The sequence below is a fragment of the Coenobita brevimanus genome, chromosome 14 (assembly GCF_032717465.1).
Source record: "Coenobita brevimanus isolate Jiangsu-jjx chromosome 14, ASM3271746v2, whole genome shotgun sequence".
Classification (NCBI taxonomy): Eukaryota; Metazoa; Arthropoda; class Malacostraca; order Decapoda; family Coenobitidae; genus Coenobita; species Coenobita brevimanus.
The window spans coordinates 888,434-903,572 of record NC_136967.1 but is presented as its reverse complement, the minus strand read 5'-3'; the positions used below and the strand labels follow the sequence as shown (position 1 = coordinate 903,572).

Genomic DNA, 15,139 nt, shown 5'->3' with positions numbered 1-15,139 from the left:
GATGTTAAATTCTCAAGGAACATGGCTATATGGTGTAGTTATATTTGTTGACTTGGTGCTTTAACTCTGCAATCTATGTTTTATTTTTATTTTATTACTTTAAATTTTTCCTGTCATTATTCATCTGTAGCCTAGAATTGACTGTTTGAACTGAGAGGTTACTTATTGCCCTGATTAACCCCTATGCTGTTGAGACTCTCCTAAGCTGAATATAATATTGTTCAAAGGGGAAATGCTTTAACCCCTTTAGAACGTGATGTATATACTGTTAATTGTATTCATGCAGCCACCACAATAATGGTTACATGTATCCAGCTCCTTCACTTTGAAGAGTCTGCAAAGCTTGACAGAATTGTGTGGTGGTATCAGTAGAATTTAATATGCATAATGGGAGTGAAGTGGTTATCCTCTACAGTTTAGGGATGACATATATAGTGAAGTGCTTAATGGAAACCAAAGAACCTAATGGAAACCGAATAGCTAAATGGAGATCATATCAAACCCTTCAAATTTGAAAAATGCCTCAGACTGAAAAATATTTTCCAGAGACAGCTAGAGCTCCTAATTGGATGTCATGTGATTCAAGATATTAATATCTACCGTATGCTTTTCACTCCACAGGAACGAGATAGATCCAGATAACATTGCCCACAGTCAGTATGCTCACACACTTGTTGGACAGCTTATACAGGAAATGGAAAACAAAGCCCTCAGTTACAGCAGCAATGAAGACTTGTTCTTGGTTCGAATGCGGCTTGATGAGGCTGCAAATATGTTTAAGGTAAGATGTGGGTGGTCAAGAAAGAGGTAGATGGATATGGGAATGTGGCAGTTAAATGGCTGAGAGGTATGGAAATTGGTGAGAATAGGGAATTGATGGTGGTTTGAGCACTGCTGTGCTCTTTAAGCACCTTTTTCCTTTCATAATATTAGAATTTATCATACATTTGTTGAGTAATCTCAGAATGGTGTGTAATGAACTCGGTAACCTTGTATTTATATGCAGTAGTTTTGCCATGTGGAGAGGATGGAGAGTGAGAGACTGATGAGGAGAGTGTATGTGAGTGAGGTGGAGGGGGAGAGAGGGAGGGGAAGGCCAAGGATGAGGTGGAGGGATGGAGTGGAGAGGTATATGAGAGAGGGGTGTGTGAATTGGGAGCAGGGCAGTGAAATGACAGGGGACAGGGTAACGTGGAGGTGCTTTGTTTGTGGCCACCCCGTAAGGGATTAAGACATCTGGCAGTAGATAGGTAAATATATAGTTTTGTGAAATTATTGATTAGGTTGCCTTAACTGCTAACATAATTACTGTGTCATTGTAATACCAGTTGGAAATTATTTGCATTTTGTGGTTAGGCTCATATTAGGTGGTAGATAATAGCTTGACTGATTCTGAACAGATTTTGTAAAATGTAGAAAGTAATTATAGAGTCTAGAGATGTTTGTGTGGCAGCATGTGGCAGGGTTGGTTGAAGCTGCGAGTATTATCTCTTCAGCTTCCTGTGGATGTGATATGCAGTCACCTGCTGTCATCTGTGTGATCGCCTACATCATTATATCGTCTGTGTCTGCTGGGGTTTGAGCCAATTTAGCCTTGATAGGTGTGTTGTTCTTGTAAATATCAAGCTGGAAGTTACGATGTAGAAAGGGATAGATCGTTAAAATTTGGCATCAAATGAGATAGAAATATAGTACTAAGTGATAATTTTCTTGTTGGTGATAACATATGCTCACTGAGGAGTTTAATATTCTGCTGACAAACTCAAAATCAGGCAGTAAAATATATTTGTTTTCTTTTTTATTAACTGGAAGGGGAAGGAGTGTGAGGCAATCTAAGGGGTGAATAATTAGGATATTATGTAGTTGCCACATCAGGCAGTAAATTCAGCTGATAATTATGTCTATAAGTACCTGTTCACTAATTTGAGTGATGACCTTGTTTTATGCACAAAGGTTTAGCCCCCCAGATGTGTGGAATGGCATTTTTTCATGTCATTGCCATCAGGGGCTTAGGTCAGTCACCTGCCTTAAACCCCTTTCATCAGAGGATTAGTATTAGGTATGGGCTAGGCAGCTATGCTCTTTATTGCTAGCTTTAGAAAGACAGATTTACTTATTGTGTTTGTGTCCTGCCATGTTAGGTTACTGCAGTTTACCTTTTCAGCTAGAGGGTTTAGTTTTTAGCTACTGATTTATTCCTGCTTCTAGACAGTTTTGTTCATGGAGATACATGCTGATTATAATCCAACTCCTGTAGTCCAAAAGGTGTGCATTTTAGCTGCTGCTTTCTTCCTGCCTCTAGACAATTGTGTTCAAGAAGATACATGCTGGCTATAAACCAACCCCTTTCGTCCAAAAGCCCTGCACTGATTTGAAGAAAATTGTGTGGAGGTGGCAAGAATAAAACAATAACATACCTTGTATGTTGTTTGCTTTATAAGTTAACCCCTTGAAAGTGGTGACATCATTTTTTATTGTTTATTTTTTGCTGTCTTCTGAAGGTTTTAATTAGTTTCAGAGAGACATTTTGAACATGAGGGGTTACATGTAGCCATAGTTGGTCCCTTAACTAACAGGTTGATAAAAACATTTACTTTGTTGGATGGCAGCCACATAACCAAGTAAGTGCTCAGTATTCTAGTGGTGTAAAGGAATCCCACTGGATTTGGTTCGTAAGGGTGTACATCTGAGGGGTTGGTGAGATTTACTGTTCAGAATGCAGCTTGAGAATATGACTTGGTTCTCCTGACCTCAGATGTCAGGACTAGGGAACCAGGCCTGGGTCTTATGTTCATTTTAGGACAGCAGAGGACTGGATTTTGAATGGATGGATGGCAGCATGATTAAAGCGAAAGAGATGTCATTGGGTTCAAGGAGTCAAGAGTGGATATTACAGACAAGTGGCTGTACATTTTAGTGGAACAGATATGTTTACCTCTAGTGGGATTGTAGTCTTGGCCAAGATTAATTTCATTGCTGATCATCAGTGTCATTGTCATTGTTGTCATTATCATCAGCTGCAGCAGCAGCAGCAGCAACATGTTTATCCCTAGGTTATTTCATTTCAAGTAGGAATGTGCCTTTTTCCAAGGAACTCTCACCTTATTACTCCTCATGTTGCCCATATTTACTGAAGTGTTCCTTGAGTTCATTATTTGTATTTAAAAATTACTGTAATTTATTTTTTCTCTCTTGTTTCAGACACGGTACCTGCACACCAGCCCTCTAGAACTGGTGTCCATTGTGCGGGAGTGCCTCAAGACAGAGCTGCATTTGGTTCAGCAACACGAAAATGTCAGTACACATCAAATTTCATGGTCTGCTGTAACCTTACTGATATGTGCCTTTCATATATATACATGAATGGGGCGATGAGAGAAGCAAAAACACGAGTACTGGAGAGAGTGATGGCACTGGTAATGATTGGTGATGGATGGAATATCTCAAGTTTATTGTACGCTGATGATGCAGTACTACTTGCAAATACCTGGCAAGAACTTGGTACACTAGTGCAGAGTTTTGCTGATGTCTGTGAGCGTCGTGCCTTAAGAGTAAATGTAGAAATGAGTAACTGATGGTAATCGAGAGAGAAGATGACTCCCAGTGTGATGTTACAGTGAATGAAGAGAGACTGGAATTGGTGAGAGTTCAAATACCTGGGTACAGTGATAGAAGAGACAGGATAATGTGCAAATGAAGTGGAAAATAGAGTGGCACAAGGAAGGAAAGTAACTGGTGCTATGAAGGCCTTGCAGCTGCATGAGGCTTACATGAAGGAGTGTTAGTGCCAGCTTTAACATACAGATGTGGGTCTATGTTGTGGCATGAAAATGACAAGTCAGGAGTGAGAGCAGTGGATATAGGACTGCTGAGGAATGTATATGGAGTACAGAGTGTGGATAGGATACAATATAATGTGATTTGTGAAAGAAGCCGAGTGAGGAAGTCTGTGGACAGTCGAAGAGAGTGTACTGAGAAGGTGTGGTTGTGTGGAGAGAATGGGTGACAATAGAGTAGTGAAAAAGGAATATCTAAGCGGATTTGAAGGAGAGAGGAGGCTAGGTAGGCCAAGGAGAAGGTGGAGGGAAATGGTGGATGAGTGTGTGAAGAAGAGAGGTATGGATGTCGGTGAGACTAGGTGACTGACAAGCGGTCGAGCTGGCTGGATGAATGTTGTGAAAAGAAGTGTATGGTCAGGCATTTGGCACCCTTTTTAATGTGACAGCATTTGGATTGACTCTGTCGGATACTTTTTATGTGAAGCTACAGAATGTGGTGAATGTTTTTTGGCGTATGAGATAGAGCCAGGATTCCAGGGACTTGAATGAAGAGTGAATGGAAGTATTGCCCATTGGATGGGGTAAACTTGGCTGTCTGGACGTTGCTACTCTTCACCCCACCTTAGGGTGGGAAAGGGGATCTGAATGATGATGATGATGATGGTGGTGGTGGTGGTGGTGGTGGTGGTGGTGGTGATGATGATGATGATGATGATGATGATGATTCAATCTCCAAAATTTCATTACCGAAAGTGATGATAAGTGATTGATATAATACTTTACAGATGTTGGGTATGGGTGGTACTGGGAATCTGGTGATGGAGCCATGTGCAGAGATTGTGAATGAGTTGGAAATCCTGAAGCGGCGGACGCATGAGACTGCCGAGGAGTTGAGACAGCTGGAACAGGAGCAGGAGTCCTTTGCACTTCAGTACCATGACTGTGCCAAGATTACGGGTGAGTGGCAGTGGGGTACAACAGAACATCATGGAGAATTTTGAGGTACAGAAGATGGAATTGAGCCCTATAGCACCAGTAGCTGCTCTTTACTTTTTCTAATTATTCTGTCTACTGCCAGACTGTTTTGGTAGATTAAAAGAAGTATTTGTATTGGTGAAAGATTAATAATATTTTGTTAGTTGATAATATTTTGTCAAATTTTATTCAGATTTATTACGTGTAATGTAAAATGATTTTGTATTTCAGCGCACCTGTCACACATACAAAGTCAAGAAAAAACACCCCAGAACAGAGAAATGGAAAATAATTTAAGAAGAAGAAAAGATGCATGTGAGCAACAGTTAACTCAAAAGGTAAGGGAGTTTCATAAGCTTTTATTCAACTGTACATCACAGTAACAAGACAAGTTGAGACCCAATTTACACTATAGCAACCTACAGTTTTATGTTGGTGTTACAATACAGGTCATCCATGCTATAACGATGAGATGTGTTTGGGAAAACCCATTTTTGAGCTGGGGTATCGTTAAACAGGGACATTTAAACATAGATGTGTTTGGGAGCCTTGGGATTACCCCCCCGACCAAGTCCAAAACCCATCCAAATGAGTCCAAAAACAAGTTTCTAGTTCACCTAATCTCCCAGATAGCTGTAGCTCAAGCCAAACTAAGCTTAAAAGCAGTTTATAACTCACCTAAACCTCAAAATAAATCTGAAATCATCAAAAATAAGTGGAAAAAATCAAACTCAGTAAATTGTTCCCCAGAATGACACTGTTCACCCCACCTATGACTAAAACACATTGATCTGGGTCAAAAAACTGTTTATGAAGCAACCTAAACACAAAAATTAAGTCTACTGTAAGATATGAAAATTGGTTAAAAAAAACAAAACACATCGTATAACTGGGGACTGGCCATTGATAGGCGGGGAAGGATGTTAATTTTTTCACATTGCTAAGGCGGGGTATCGTATAGCAGGGAATGCTTGTACAGTACAGTATTTACAAGGTTATTTGATGGGACGATGATGAACAATATATATATATATTTTTTCAAAGCAAAATTTGGGTGTATTGTGCCTTGGAAAAACAGGGATTTAACCCACAGTCATCCAATCAGCGGGACATTACTTGTACATTAAGGAGTACCTGCAGTTAATACCTGTGGTTACAACTAGGAGTAAATGTTAGCAGTAGTGTGCCGTGTTTAGGGTTATGATTGTTGCCCTGAACTCATCTGTAATGAAAACCAAGTGGACTGCAGACTGAAGTTTTCATTCAGTTCACCATCGTATGTTTGGATGATTGGGAAGGAGTTGAGGAATGGTTGTATAACTAGACAGAAGAACTGCTTGGCTATATCAGTGCCACCATGTGATGGTGACCCTCTCCAGTACCTGTATGTGAAGTATAGAGTGTATTTACATTGGCCAGTGTTTGCCGTGATTTACATGGTGATATGTGTAGGTATCGGGACTGCTGCAGCGGAGGATGGACCTGGCAGAGAAGCACAAAGACACCATTGACCGCCTCAACAGCCTCCAACAACGCATTCTGGATGAAGAACTCATCAACTGGAAACGGGAACAGCAGATGGCAGGCAATGGCAAGCCTTTCAACCCTAACAAACTTGACCAGATACAGGAATGGTTAGTAAATGCTGCTTAATTATTTTATGTATTAGACGTTACATTTCATATTATTGCATGTCATTATAATTCCATTTTAGCTTAAATGCTCTTAAACCTTCCGGTTTCATACGTACACATGGCCTTCAGTTAATGAGATCAGTTTTATTTTTTGACCATTGTCAAAGTATTGTACTTAGCTTAGGAGAGAGCTTTTGTCATGAAGGGGTTAATAATAAGGTCATTAATATGTGCTGTATTAAGCTTATGCCTATCTCTACTATAGGTGTGAGGCATTGGCAGAAATAATCTGGCACAACCGACATCAGATCAAGGAGTGTGAACGTCACCAGACTAAGATACCCATCCCCTCACCTGGTGGTGTTGACATGCTGCCTACACTCAACTCTCACATCACACGCCTCCTGTCGTCTCTCGTCACAAGGTACCGTATGCGTCCTTTTATGCACTCTTTCCTCTGGGGATGTATGTATATATATATATATATTTTTTTTAATGTTTCCAGAAAGTGAGCTACCATAATTTTGATTCTGGGTTTTCTTGGAGGCAGTCTTTTTGCTTTGTCATTAATATTGGCCATTGTGGAGATTTTGAAAAAGAAGAAGAAGGAAGATTGATCATTAACTTGAATTAGTGTTAGTCTAGTGGTCAAGTACCTGTGTTGAATTGATGGCCTTGCTTTGAGTGCAGAGTTTTGCCTCTGGGGGGTGATTGGATTTTTTTTTTTTTTTCCCCCTTCTTTCCTTCCATCCTCTTCTGTCTCTCTTTCCTTTATTCTTTCCTCGTCCTTCTGCCTACAGGTGACTTTACACTCCCTTTTCTGCCTTTCTTTCCTTCATTCGTTCCTCTTCCTTCTGCCTGTGGGTGACTACACTGAGTGACAAGCTAAATGGTTTGCTGTACACCAGGAAAACATTTACTATGCTGGGTGGTAACCATACAACCAAATTTTGGCGCCTGGTGGTTTAGTGGGTAATTACAGTTCCCCAATCGGCTTGAGCTGGTGCAGGTTTGTATCCAAGGGGTGGTTGGGGTTTATTGCTCACGTAGTGCCACTTGGGTGAGCGAGGCTGGTCACTCTCATCTTAAATGTCAGGATCAACTTGCCTAGCCCCAGGCTCCAACGCTTCTCATGGGGCAACGTAGGATTGGATGATGGATGGATGAATTTTCCCTTAATTCAACCACAGGTGTAGGTTAGCCTCCTGCCTGTAAATATCTTACAATGTTGCAGCCAAGCCTGAAATCCTTTTGCCACAAAGGATATTGTAAGACTTGCTGTTACTTTTTTTTTCCTCGAGTACAGAAGGGAAGGTTTTCAGTTGGAAATACAGCCATATATTAGATCAAGATTCCAGGGGCTTGTATAGTGAGTGAATGAAAGTTTGGCCCATTTATCTGGGCATACTATTGGTGGGTCCCCCCTCCCACTTTTTTTTTTTCATCATCCGTGGATGAGACAGGCAGTTGTGATGATGATATGAAAATGCACAGTACTTATCCTCATCTGGTACTTTCAATATCCACAGTACTTTCATCATCGAAAAGCAGCCGCCACAGGTGATGAAGACTAACACACGGTTCACGGCAACAGTGCGCCTGCTAGTGGGTGGGAAGCTCAATGTAAACATGACACCCCCACAGGTCCGTGTATCCATCATCAGTGAGGCTCAGGCCAATGCACTCCTCAAGAATGATCAGATGAATCGTGGTGATCAGTCTGGGGAGATCCTTAACAATACAGGAACTATGGAATATCATCAGGTAGGTTTTATAAGTATGGTAGTCAGCTTAGCTTGCTTTATTCTTAACATTCAAGCATTTTTGTCTATGCCCACATCTCTGTTTACAATGTGCAAGATAATTATGTCTGTCTTGGCCTGTGGAGTTGCAAGATTGAATGCACCCAGTATATTATTTGCCCACATAATAGAACCACTTACACTATAAGCATCCTTCTCTAGTTCACTACTAGTGTAAAAATTTTGAAAACAGTCCACTGCATTCACTATAGTGTTAGTCCTCACATCACAGCACAACCACCTTATGCACCTTATTTGTTTAAGTGCCTCTATGTTTTATGATCAGTGGTTATCTTTAGTCTTTGGAATTGTACAGATTAGTATGTATTCAGTTACCTTCATTATCATCTATATTCAGTTATCGTCATAATTGTCATCATCATCCGGACCTCCTTTCCCACCCTAGGGCAGGGTGAGGAGTACCAATGTCCAGACAAAGTTTGTCCACTTCAGTGGGCCACACTTCCATTTACTCATCATTCAAGCCTTCGAAATCCTGGCACCGTCTGATAGGCCAAAAAATTTTTTTACCACATTCGGTTGCTTTCGTTTCGTTTTTAAAGGCTCCAACATGCTTGCATGTGTCGGCCTTGGTCACCTAATGGCTTTACATATGCCTATCTGATTGAGCCAGTCCGAATGCTGTTACATTAAAATGAGGTGCCAAATCCCTTGTCATGCACTTTGCTGCACAAAACTCATCCAGTCAGCTCGATTTCTTGTCAGTCCCTTAGCCTCAACTAACTTCCATACCTCTCATCTTCACACACTCATCCACCATATCCCTCCACCCTCCTTCGTTTTCCTCTTCACTAGTCTCTTTATGTGCCTCTTGCACTCAGTATATTCAGTTCTTATTTCAACTGAACCCCTGTCCCATATGCACTCTCACCACTTCTTCCTCATTTCCTCCACTGCTCTCTTAACCTCTTCATCCCATCATGCTGCACTTTTTTTAGTTGTTGTTACTCATGCCACACCACACACCGCTTTAGCTTTCCCAGTCAGGCAATCCCTATGTGCATTCCACGAGCTGACCAGATCCATTTCATTCCAATTCACTGATTCTAAATCCTCCACTACTTTGGCCCTTATTCATTATGCCATTTCTTTGATCCTTAGCTTCTCGACTTCCAGCCTTTCTCCCTGACTACTACTCTCTGTTTTGGTCCACCTCACTCCTCTCAGCTTGATCTTGCGTACCACAGTCACATGATCTGACAAATCTCCACATTGTCCTCTCACTGCCCTCGCATCAGCAACACTTCCCAGCATCGATTTCTTTATGCGCTTGTAATCAGTCAGGCTCCTTTCGACACGATCTCCATTCCCTCTGTACCATGTACATTAATGTTCATCTTTGTGTTTGAAATAAGAATTACAAATGCACAACCTCCTTTCCTGACACACATCCTTCAGCCATTTCCTAGTATCATTCTCTCCTGGTACTCCATTATCACCCATTATATCATTCACAGAACCAGTTTCTACTCTCCCATTCATATCGCCTATTACAAACACCTTATAACTCCTGAGCATTTCTCCTACTTCATCCAGCTCATCCCAAGACTTGGCGTTCTCTGTCTTACTCCTGTCATCACACGATGATATTCAGTTCTTCAAAGAACCAGATTTTCGTGCGTTAAATAGCTAGTAAAAGACAAAGGTTAGATAATGATAAATGGTGATTTAGCACTGTGTGTAAGTATGATTAACTCAGTTTGTATATGTTTTATATGTGTTTTTAATTGTGTGTGGCAGGGCACGAGGCAGTTGTCAGTCAGTTTCCGTAATATGCAGCTGCGGAAGATCAAGCGTGCTGAGAAGAAAGGGACGGAATCTGTGATGGATGAAAAGTTCTCGTTACTCTTCCAGTCACAATTCAGTGTTGGTGGTGGAGAACTGGTTTTCCAAGTAAGGATATAAAATTTTTTCAGCTTTGTATATGGTAATTTTACTTTCATTTTTCCCTGGTTTTGTATCCTACCTTATTAGATCCTTAGGTAGGAAAACGTATCAGGATGATGATGACTTCTGATATTTTAATACTAATAACCTGTTTCTGATAATATAATCTTGTCTCTAAAGCCTGAAGCTACAGCTGCACTGTTTTGACAGTAGTATTTCCATTTTGTAGATGCATTTTCACTGACAGTGGCAGATACACCCAAGATATTTGCTGCTTGTTGTGATATTGCTCTGGTGGATTGATAATTTTCTGTGCACACATTCTGCTCAGGGAGGCACTTATTTTTAGATCATGACATTGAATAGTTCTTAAAAATGTCAGATAAAAAATGGTTTAAGAAAATTATATCCTTTTTCTGTATGGATTTCATGTCATACGTACAGCAGAGACTGTCTGTAAGACTTAATGGTATACCATACTTCATTAAATGAATGGAAAGTTGTATATTTTCACACCATCATAGTGATATAGATTTATCTTCTGGCTGTTGCATGACCATCTTACTTAGCTTCAGAAGGACGTCATGAACTCTGGATTTCTGTAAACTACATAATTGTTTCATTCTGTGCCAGGTGTGGACTCTGTCGCTGCCAGTGGTGGTCATAGTTCATGGTAACCAGGAGCCTCATGCCTGGGCCACTGTGTCCTGGGATAATGCTTTTGCCGAGCAGGGCCGCATCCCCTTTACAGTCCCAGAGAAGGTTGGTAGCATTCAGTCAGCTTGATAATTCATTAGTAGTATGGTATAGTAATGAATTCTTGCCTGTTGTCCACGCGGGAGTATTTTGCATCAGTTAATCCTTTAGATGTGATGATCTGTGGGGACGGTAGACCCGCACGGATTGTCAAAATGTAGCCAAAAAATGAAATTGTTCAAGCTCAATGTTCAAATGAGCTTGTAAATTGCCATTTCTGTGCTAAGTGGATCAAGGGGCATCTGTATCTGTGAAAAACAATTGACCAGGCCAGTATTTTGTACTGTAAAATGCTGCTTTTTTTTTTTTTTTTTTGGTCAGAATTATGTATTTTTTAATTAATTTATTTTTTTTATTTTTTTTTACTGTAGTCAAACATTGTATCTAAAGGGCTAGTTCATTTTGAACTTAAGAAATTATTTAAATTTTATTGTTGCTTGAAGGTTGCCTGAAGTTATTTAAGCTCATTACTAAGGAAATTTGTACACAACTGAAATGCTTGATTGATAAGGGACATTGCCTGATTTATTATCCTGATATTTTATTAATAAGGGACATTGCCTGATTTATTATCCTGATATTTTATTAATAAGGGACATTGCCTGATTTATTATCCTGATATTTTTGTTGGTATTGTATTACATATTGCATGTAGGACCGGTCCAGTGGAGGACTACATTCCACCACAAGGAAGGGTAAAGCCAGTACCTTACCAAGCTAACTTAGAAAGTTAAGAATGGGCTGCATTGTACCACAGATGATCCAAATTCTATTCCCTGGAAACTTTGCAAGTCACAGGCAGGAATGGAGGATGATTTTTAATCGTATATTGTAGGGGAGGAGCATATATTCATCATTATTTTAAACTTCCCTCAAGAAAAGTTACTGGCCTCTATTTCAGCTTGCTACTGCTTATAATGACTGGTACCGTATTCATCTTTGTGATGCTGAGAAAAATTAAAGATTGGAAAGTAGTTTAATCATGTGATTTCTGCAGGTTCCTTGGCCTCTGGTGGCAGACATGTTGGATGCCAAGTTTAAATCTGCCACAGGACGTGGACTTACTGATGATAACCTGAAGTTCTTGGCAGGGAAGGCCTTCAGGTAAAGAGATAGTGATTAAATTCTGTCAACATATTGAATCCAAAGACTTTTTTTTTTTTTTTTTCTCCAGATGCTTTTAATCAGCTCAGGAAGGGCCTCTAGCAGCGAAGTGGTCAACGAAAGAAATATCTAACACATCCATTTCGGAAAGTCTGTCCTAAGCTGAGTAAAATTGTCTAGAGATAGAATGAATAACAAAAATATCATTGGATAGAAGGGATTAACCAGTAACATGGGTCATTAATATTTTCAGTATTATCTGTTTTCTAGATATCTGCATGTACTTTTGATGTACTTCAGTATGGAATGTGTGATTGATGGAATAAGTTAGTTCAAGATTCATATATTGTGCTGTGATTTATTGTCTTTTTCCGGTGATGTGTTAGGTCCTCACAAGCTTAACTAACACAAGAAATGATTGATGTGTCAGTTTGAAACTCTGTTAAAGGAATATGAAGAATATTGAGTTGTTGAGGTGGTATGTTGTTAGTAAAGAATGATTGATGGTGTGTTGTCTTGAAACTCTGTTGACAGCTAGGTGTTAGTTCACATGGTAAAGGATCTTGGAATTTTTCTTTAAAGAGAGAGAAAATAAAAGTATTACTCAGGCATGTATTGAGAAATGAATAAGGGTAGAAAAAACATAGAGTTGAGATACTAGGTATGGTACTCTGGGCATTGTTTCCTCAAGTTGCACAGTAATACCCTAAACCCCCTGATGCCGGTTCATGTGTGAGGATGTGTGGTTGACAGGCGCTGAGTCACGTCTGAGGATGTGTGGTTGACAGGCGCCAGTTCATGTCTGAGGATGTTTTCTTATTTCGCGGGCATGTTTCAACTTAAAAACATGCCAAACTCACTGAGAGTGGTGTGGTGGGCTCTCTCATGCACCTGAGGGTGTGGGAAGAGGCTAGCTGGGACAAAGGTGGGCAGGGGGGGGGGGGGGCATAGTACATGTGTACTGATTACTGTCAGCCACCCACGCACTAGTACAGATATACACCAGCAGAGGGTAAGTTCATACTTCTTTTGTGTGCTTGTATCACTTGTGATTGATATGTAAGATTTTTTTTATTTTTTATTTATTTTTTTTTCTGGTGGGGATGCTCATCATCTGCTTACTTGATGTAGTGCTGCTTTCGGGTGGCTGCCCTTTCCTCCCTTCCTTCTCCTTCCTTCCTCTTATGTCATTCTTTCCTTCATTCTTTCATCTTCCTTCTGTCTATGAGTGACTCGACACTGAGTGACAAGCCAAATGGTTTCCTGTACACCAGGAAACCATTTACAATGCTAGGTGATAACCATGTAACCAAACTGGTGCCTGGTGGTTTAGTAGGTAATTAAGGCTCTCCAGCTGGATTGAGCCAGTGTCGGTTCATATTGAAGGGGTGGTTGAGGTTTATTGCTCACATAATGCTGCTTAGGGATGAGTGCAGCTGGTCACCCTCATCTTAAATGTCAGGACCAACTTGCCTAGCCCTGGCTCCCACGCTGCTCATGGGGAAACACAAGTTTAGATGATGGATGGATGGATGGAAATCTAAAGTACGAAAATAGGTCTGGTTGTAGGAAGGGGATAGGGTGCAGGGAGGCTGGCATCAGGGGGTAGAAAACATATGCCATATGTATATGGCTGTAATCCAGCATTTACTCATATTTTTCACATTTCATTTGAATATCGTTCGTTTATTATATTTGGCCCTTTTCCACTGAAAATTCTGCTCTTCCTTTTATGGTCATTCATACTTCTGCCGGGTTGCAGATAAAAATGTTTTCTGCAGGTTTTCTGTCTATAAGCTGCTAAGGGGCTTAATTGAGGTGAAGGATGTAATTCTGTGTATTTTTGTTGTATCAGAACTCCACAGGTGCAAGATTTCAACAACATGCTGCTGTCATGGTCTCAGTTCTGCAAGGAGCCATTATCAGAACGCAACTTCACCTTCTGGGAGTGGTTCTTTGCTGTTATGAAGGTACGTTTTCATACATTTATACTGTAATGTACTTTGCTGATGAAATGATGAGAATTTGTATCAGTCAAGTTGTTCTTAGGTGTTAATGTAACAAGCAGTATGGTGCTGGTCAGATTTAAGGTCCAGCATATTCTCCTTCTGTTGTGCCTTCTCTTTACTTGCTTTCTTGGCTCTACCTCACCCCATTCATAGGTAGGAAAAAAAGAAGGCAGGATAATGGTAATGATGTTGGTAATGATGATGTTGATAAAATGGTTTGTAACTGAAGTGATTGTCTGCACAGGTGACCCGAGAGCACTTGCGTCAGCCTTGGAATGACGGTTCCATCCTTGGGTTCATTGGGCGGCGGCAGGCGGAGGAGAAACTCAAGAGCTCAAAGTCTGGCACCTTCCTCCTCCGTTTTTCCGATTCAGAGCTGGGTGGTGTCACTATTGCCTGGATGTATGAAGATACTTCAAAATGTATGTGTATTACCTAGAGGTTCATCAATTTAGATTGGAGGAGATTTTTGTCCATTTGCAGCTTATTTCTTGTTGCTCAGTGTCAGACAGTATTACTGCCTTGCATCCGTCCTTAGTCTTTTTTTGAGTCACCAACACTGTATTCTAGTGCTAGTTGCATGGTACAGCTCATTATTCATAATGGAGAGGTTACACTTAGTTCAGTTAAAAAGAATTAACTGGTGTTTTATTTTCTAAGTTAATAGTTTGAGAAAAATAAGCCATCTTCTGGTGAAGAGGACGTAAATTCTTCAAAATTCTTTTTAGATACCATAAATCTGCTTAGTAATGAAAGGATTTCAGAAGAAACAAAGTTGTCTGTGAATGTTTTGACTATTTGGGTTAGTACTATAAAACTGGACGGCTCATTCTTGCAGCTTGTGACCAGCGGGACGTATTCATGTTGCAGCCATTTACTAGTAAAGCCTTTGCCATCCGTCCACTGGCTGATGTGATAGCCGATCTCGCGTATCTGCACTACTTATATCCAAATGTGCCCAAAGAGCAGGCGTTTGGTAAATACTACACACCCGTCGGTGAGCAGCAGCCCAGCAACGGATATGTTAAACCACAGCTCATCACACATGTTCCAGGGTAAGCCACTTTGCACAGTTAGTCTTCATTATTTGTCTGTGACATTTTCCAAAACATTTTCCGCACGGCTGTTATTGTAAATTGGAGAACTCTGACAGTTCATCTTAGTACTGTACA

General features: G+C 40.5%; 1 protein-coding gene across 6 annotated transcripts in view; it reads left to right on the top strand.

The window, feature by feature from the left end:
* Stat92E (Signal transducer and transcription activator Stat92E) overlaps positions 1–15,139 on the top strand; it is a 45,326-nt gene that overhangs the window by 5,618 nt on the left and 24,569 nt on the right. For all 6 annotated transcript variants that reach the window (XM_080286900.1, XM_080286893.1, XM_080286899.1 and 3 more), the window contains exons 3-15: positions 622–781; positions 3,202–3,294; positions 4,565–4,736; positions 4,986–5,092; positions 6,207–6,388; positions 6,654–6,812; positions 7,918–8,152; positions 9,952–10,104; positions 10,732–10,860; positions 11,852–11,958; positions 13,814–13,928; positions 14,212–14,389; positions 14,806–15,022. In XM_080286900.1, coding sequence (XP_080143026.1) covers positions 622–781; positions 3,202–3,294; positions 4,565–4,736; positions 4,986–5,092; positions 6,207–6,388; positions 6,654–6,812; positions 7,918–8,152; positions 9,952–10,104; positions 10,732–10,860; positions 11,852–11,958; positions 13,814–13,928; positions 14,212–14,389; positions 14,806–15,022 — 2,007 coding nt within the window. The remainder of the gene's footprint in view (positions 1–621; positions 782–3,201; positions 3,295–4,564; positions 4,737–4,985; positions 5,093–6,206; positions 6,389–6,653; positions 6,813–7,917; positions 8,153–9,951; positions 10,105–10,731; positions 10,861–11,851; positions 11,959–13,813; positions 13,929–14,211; positions 14,390–14,805; positions 15,023–15,139) is intronic.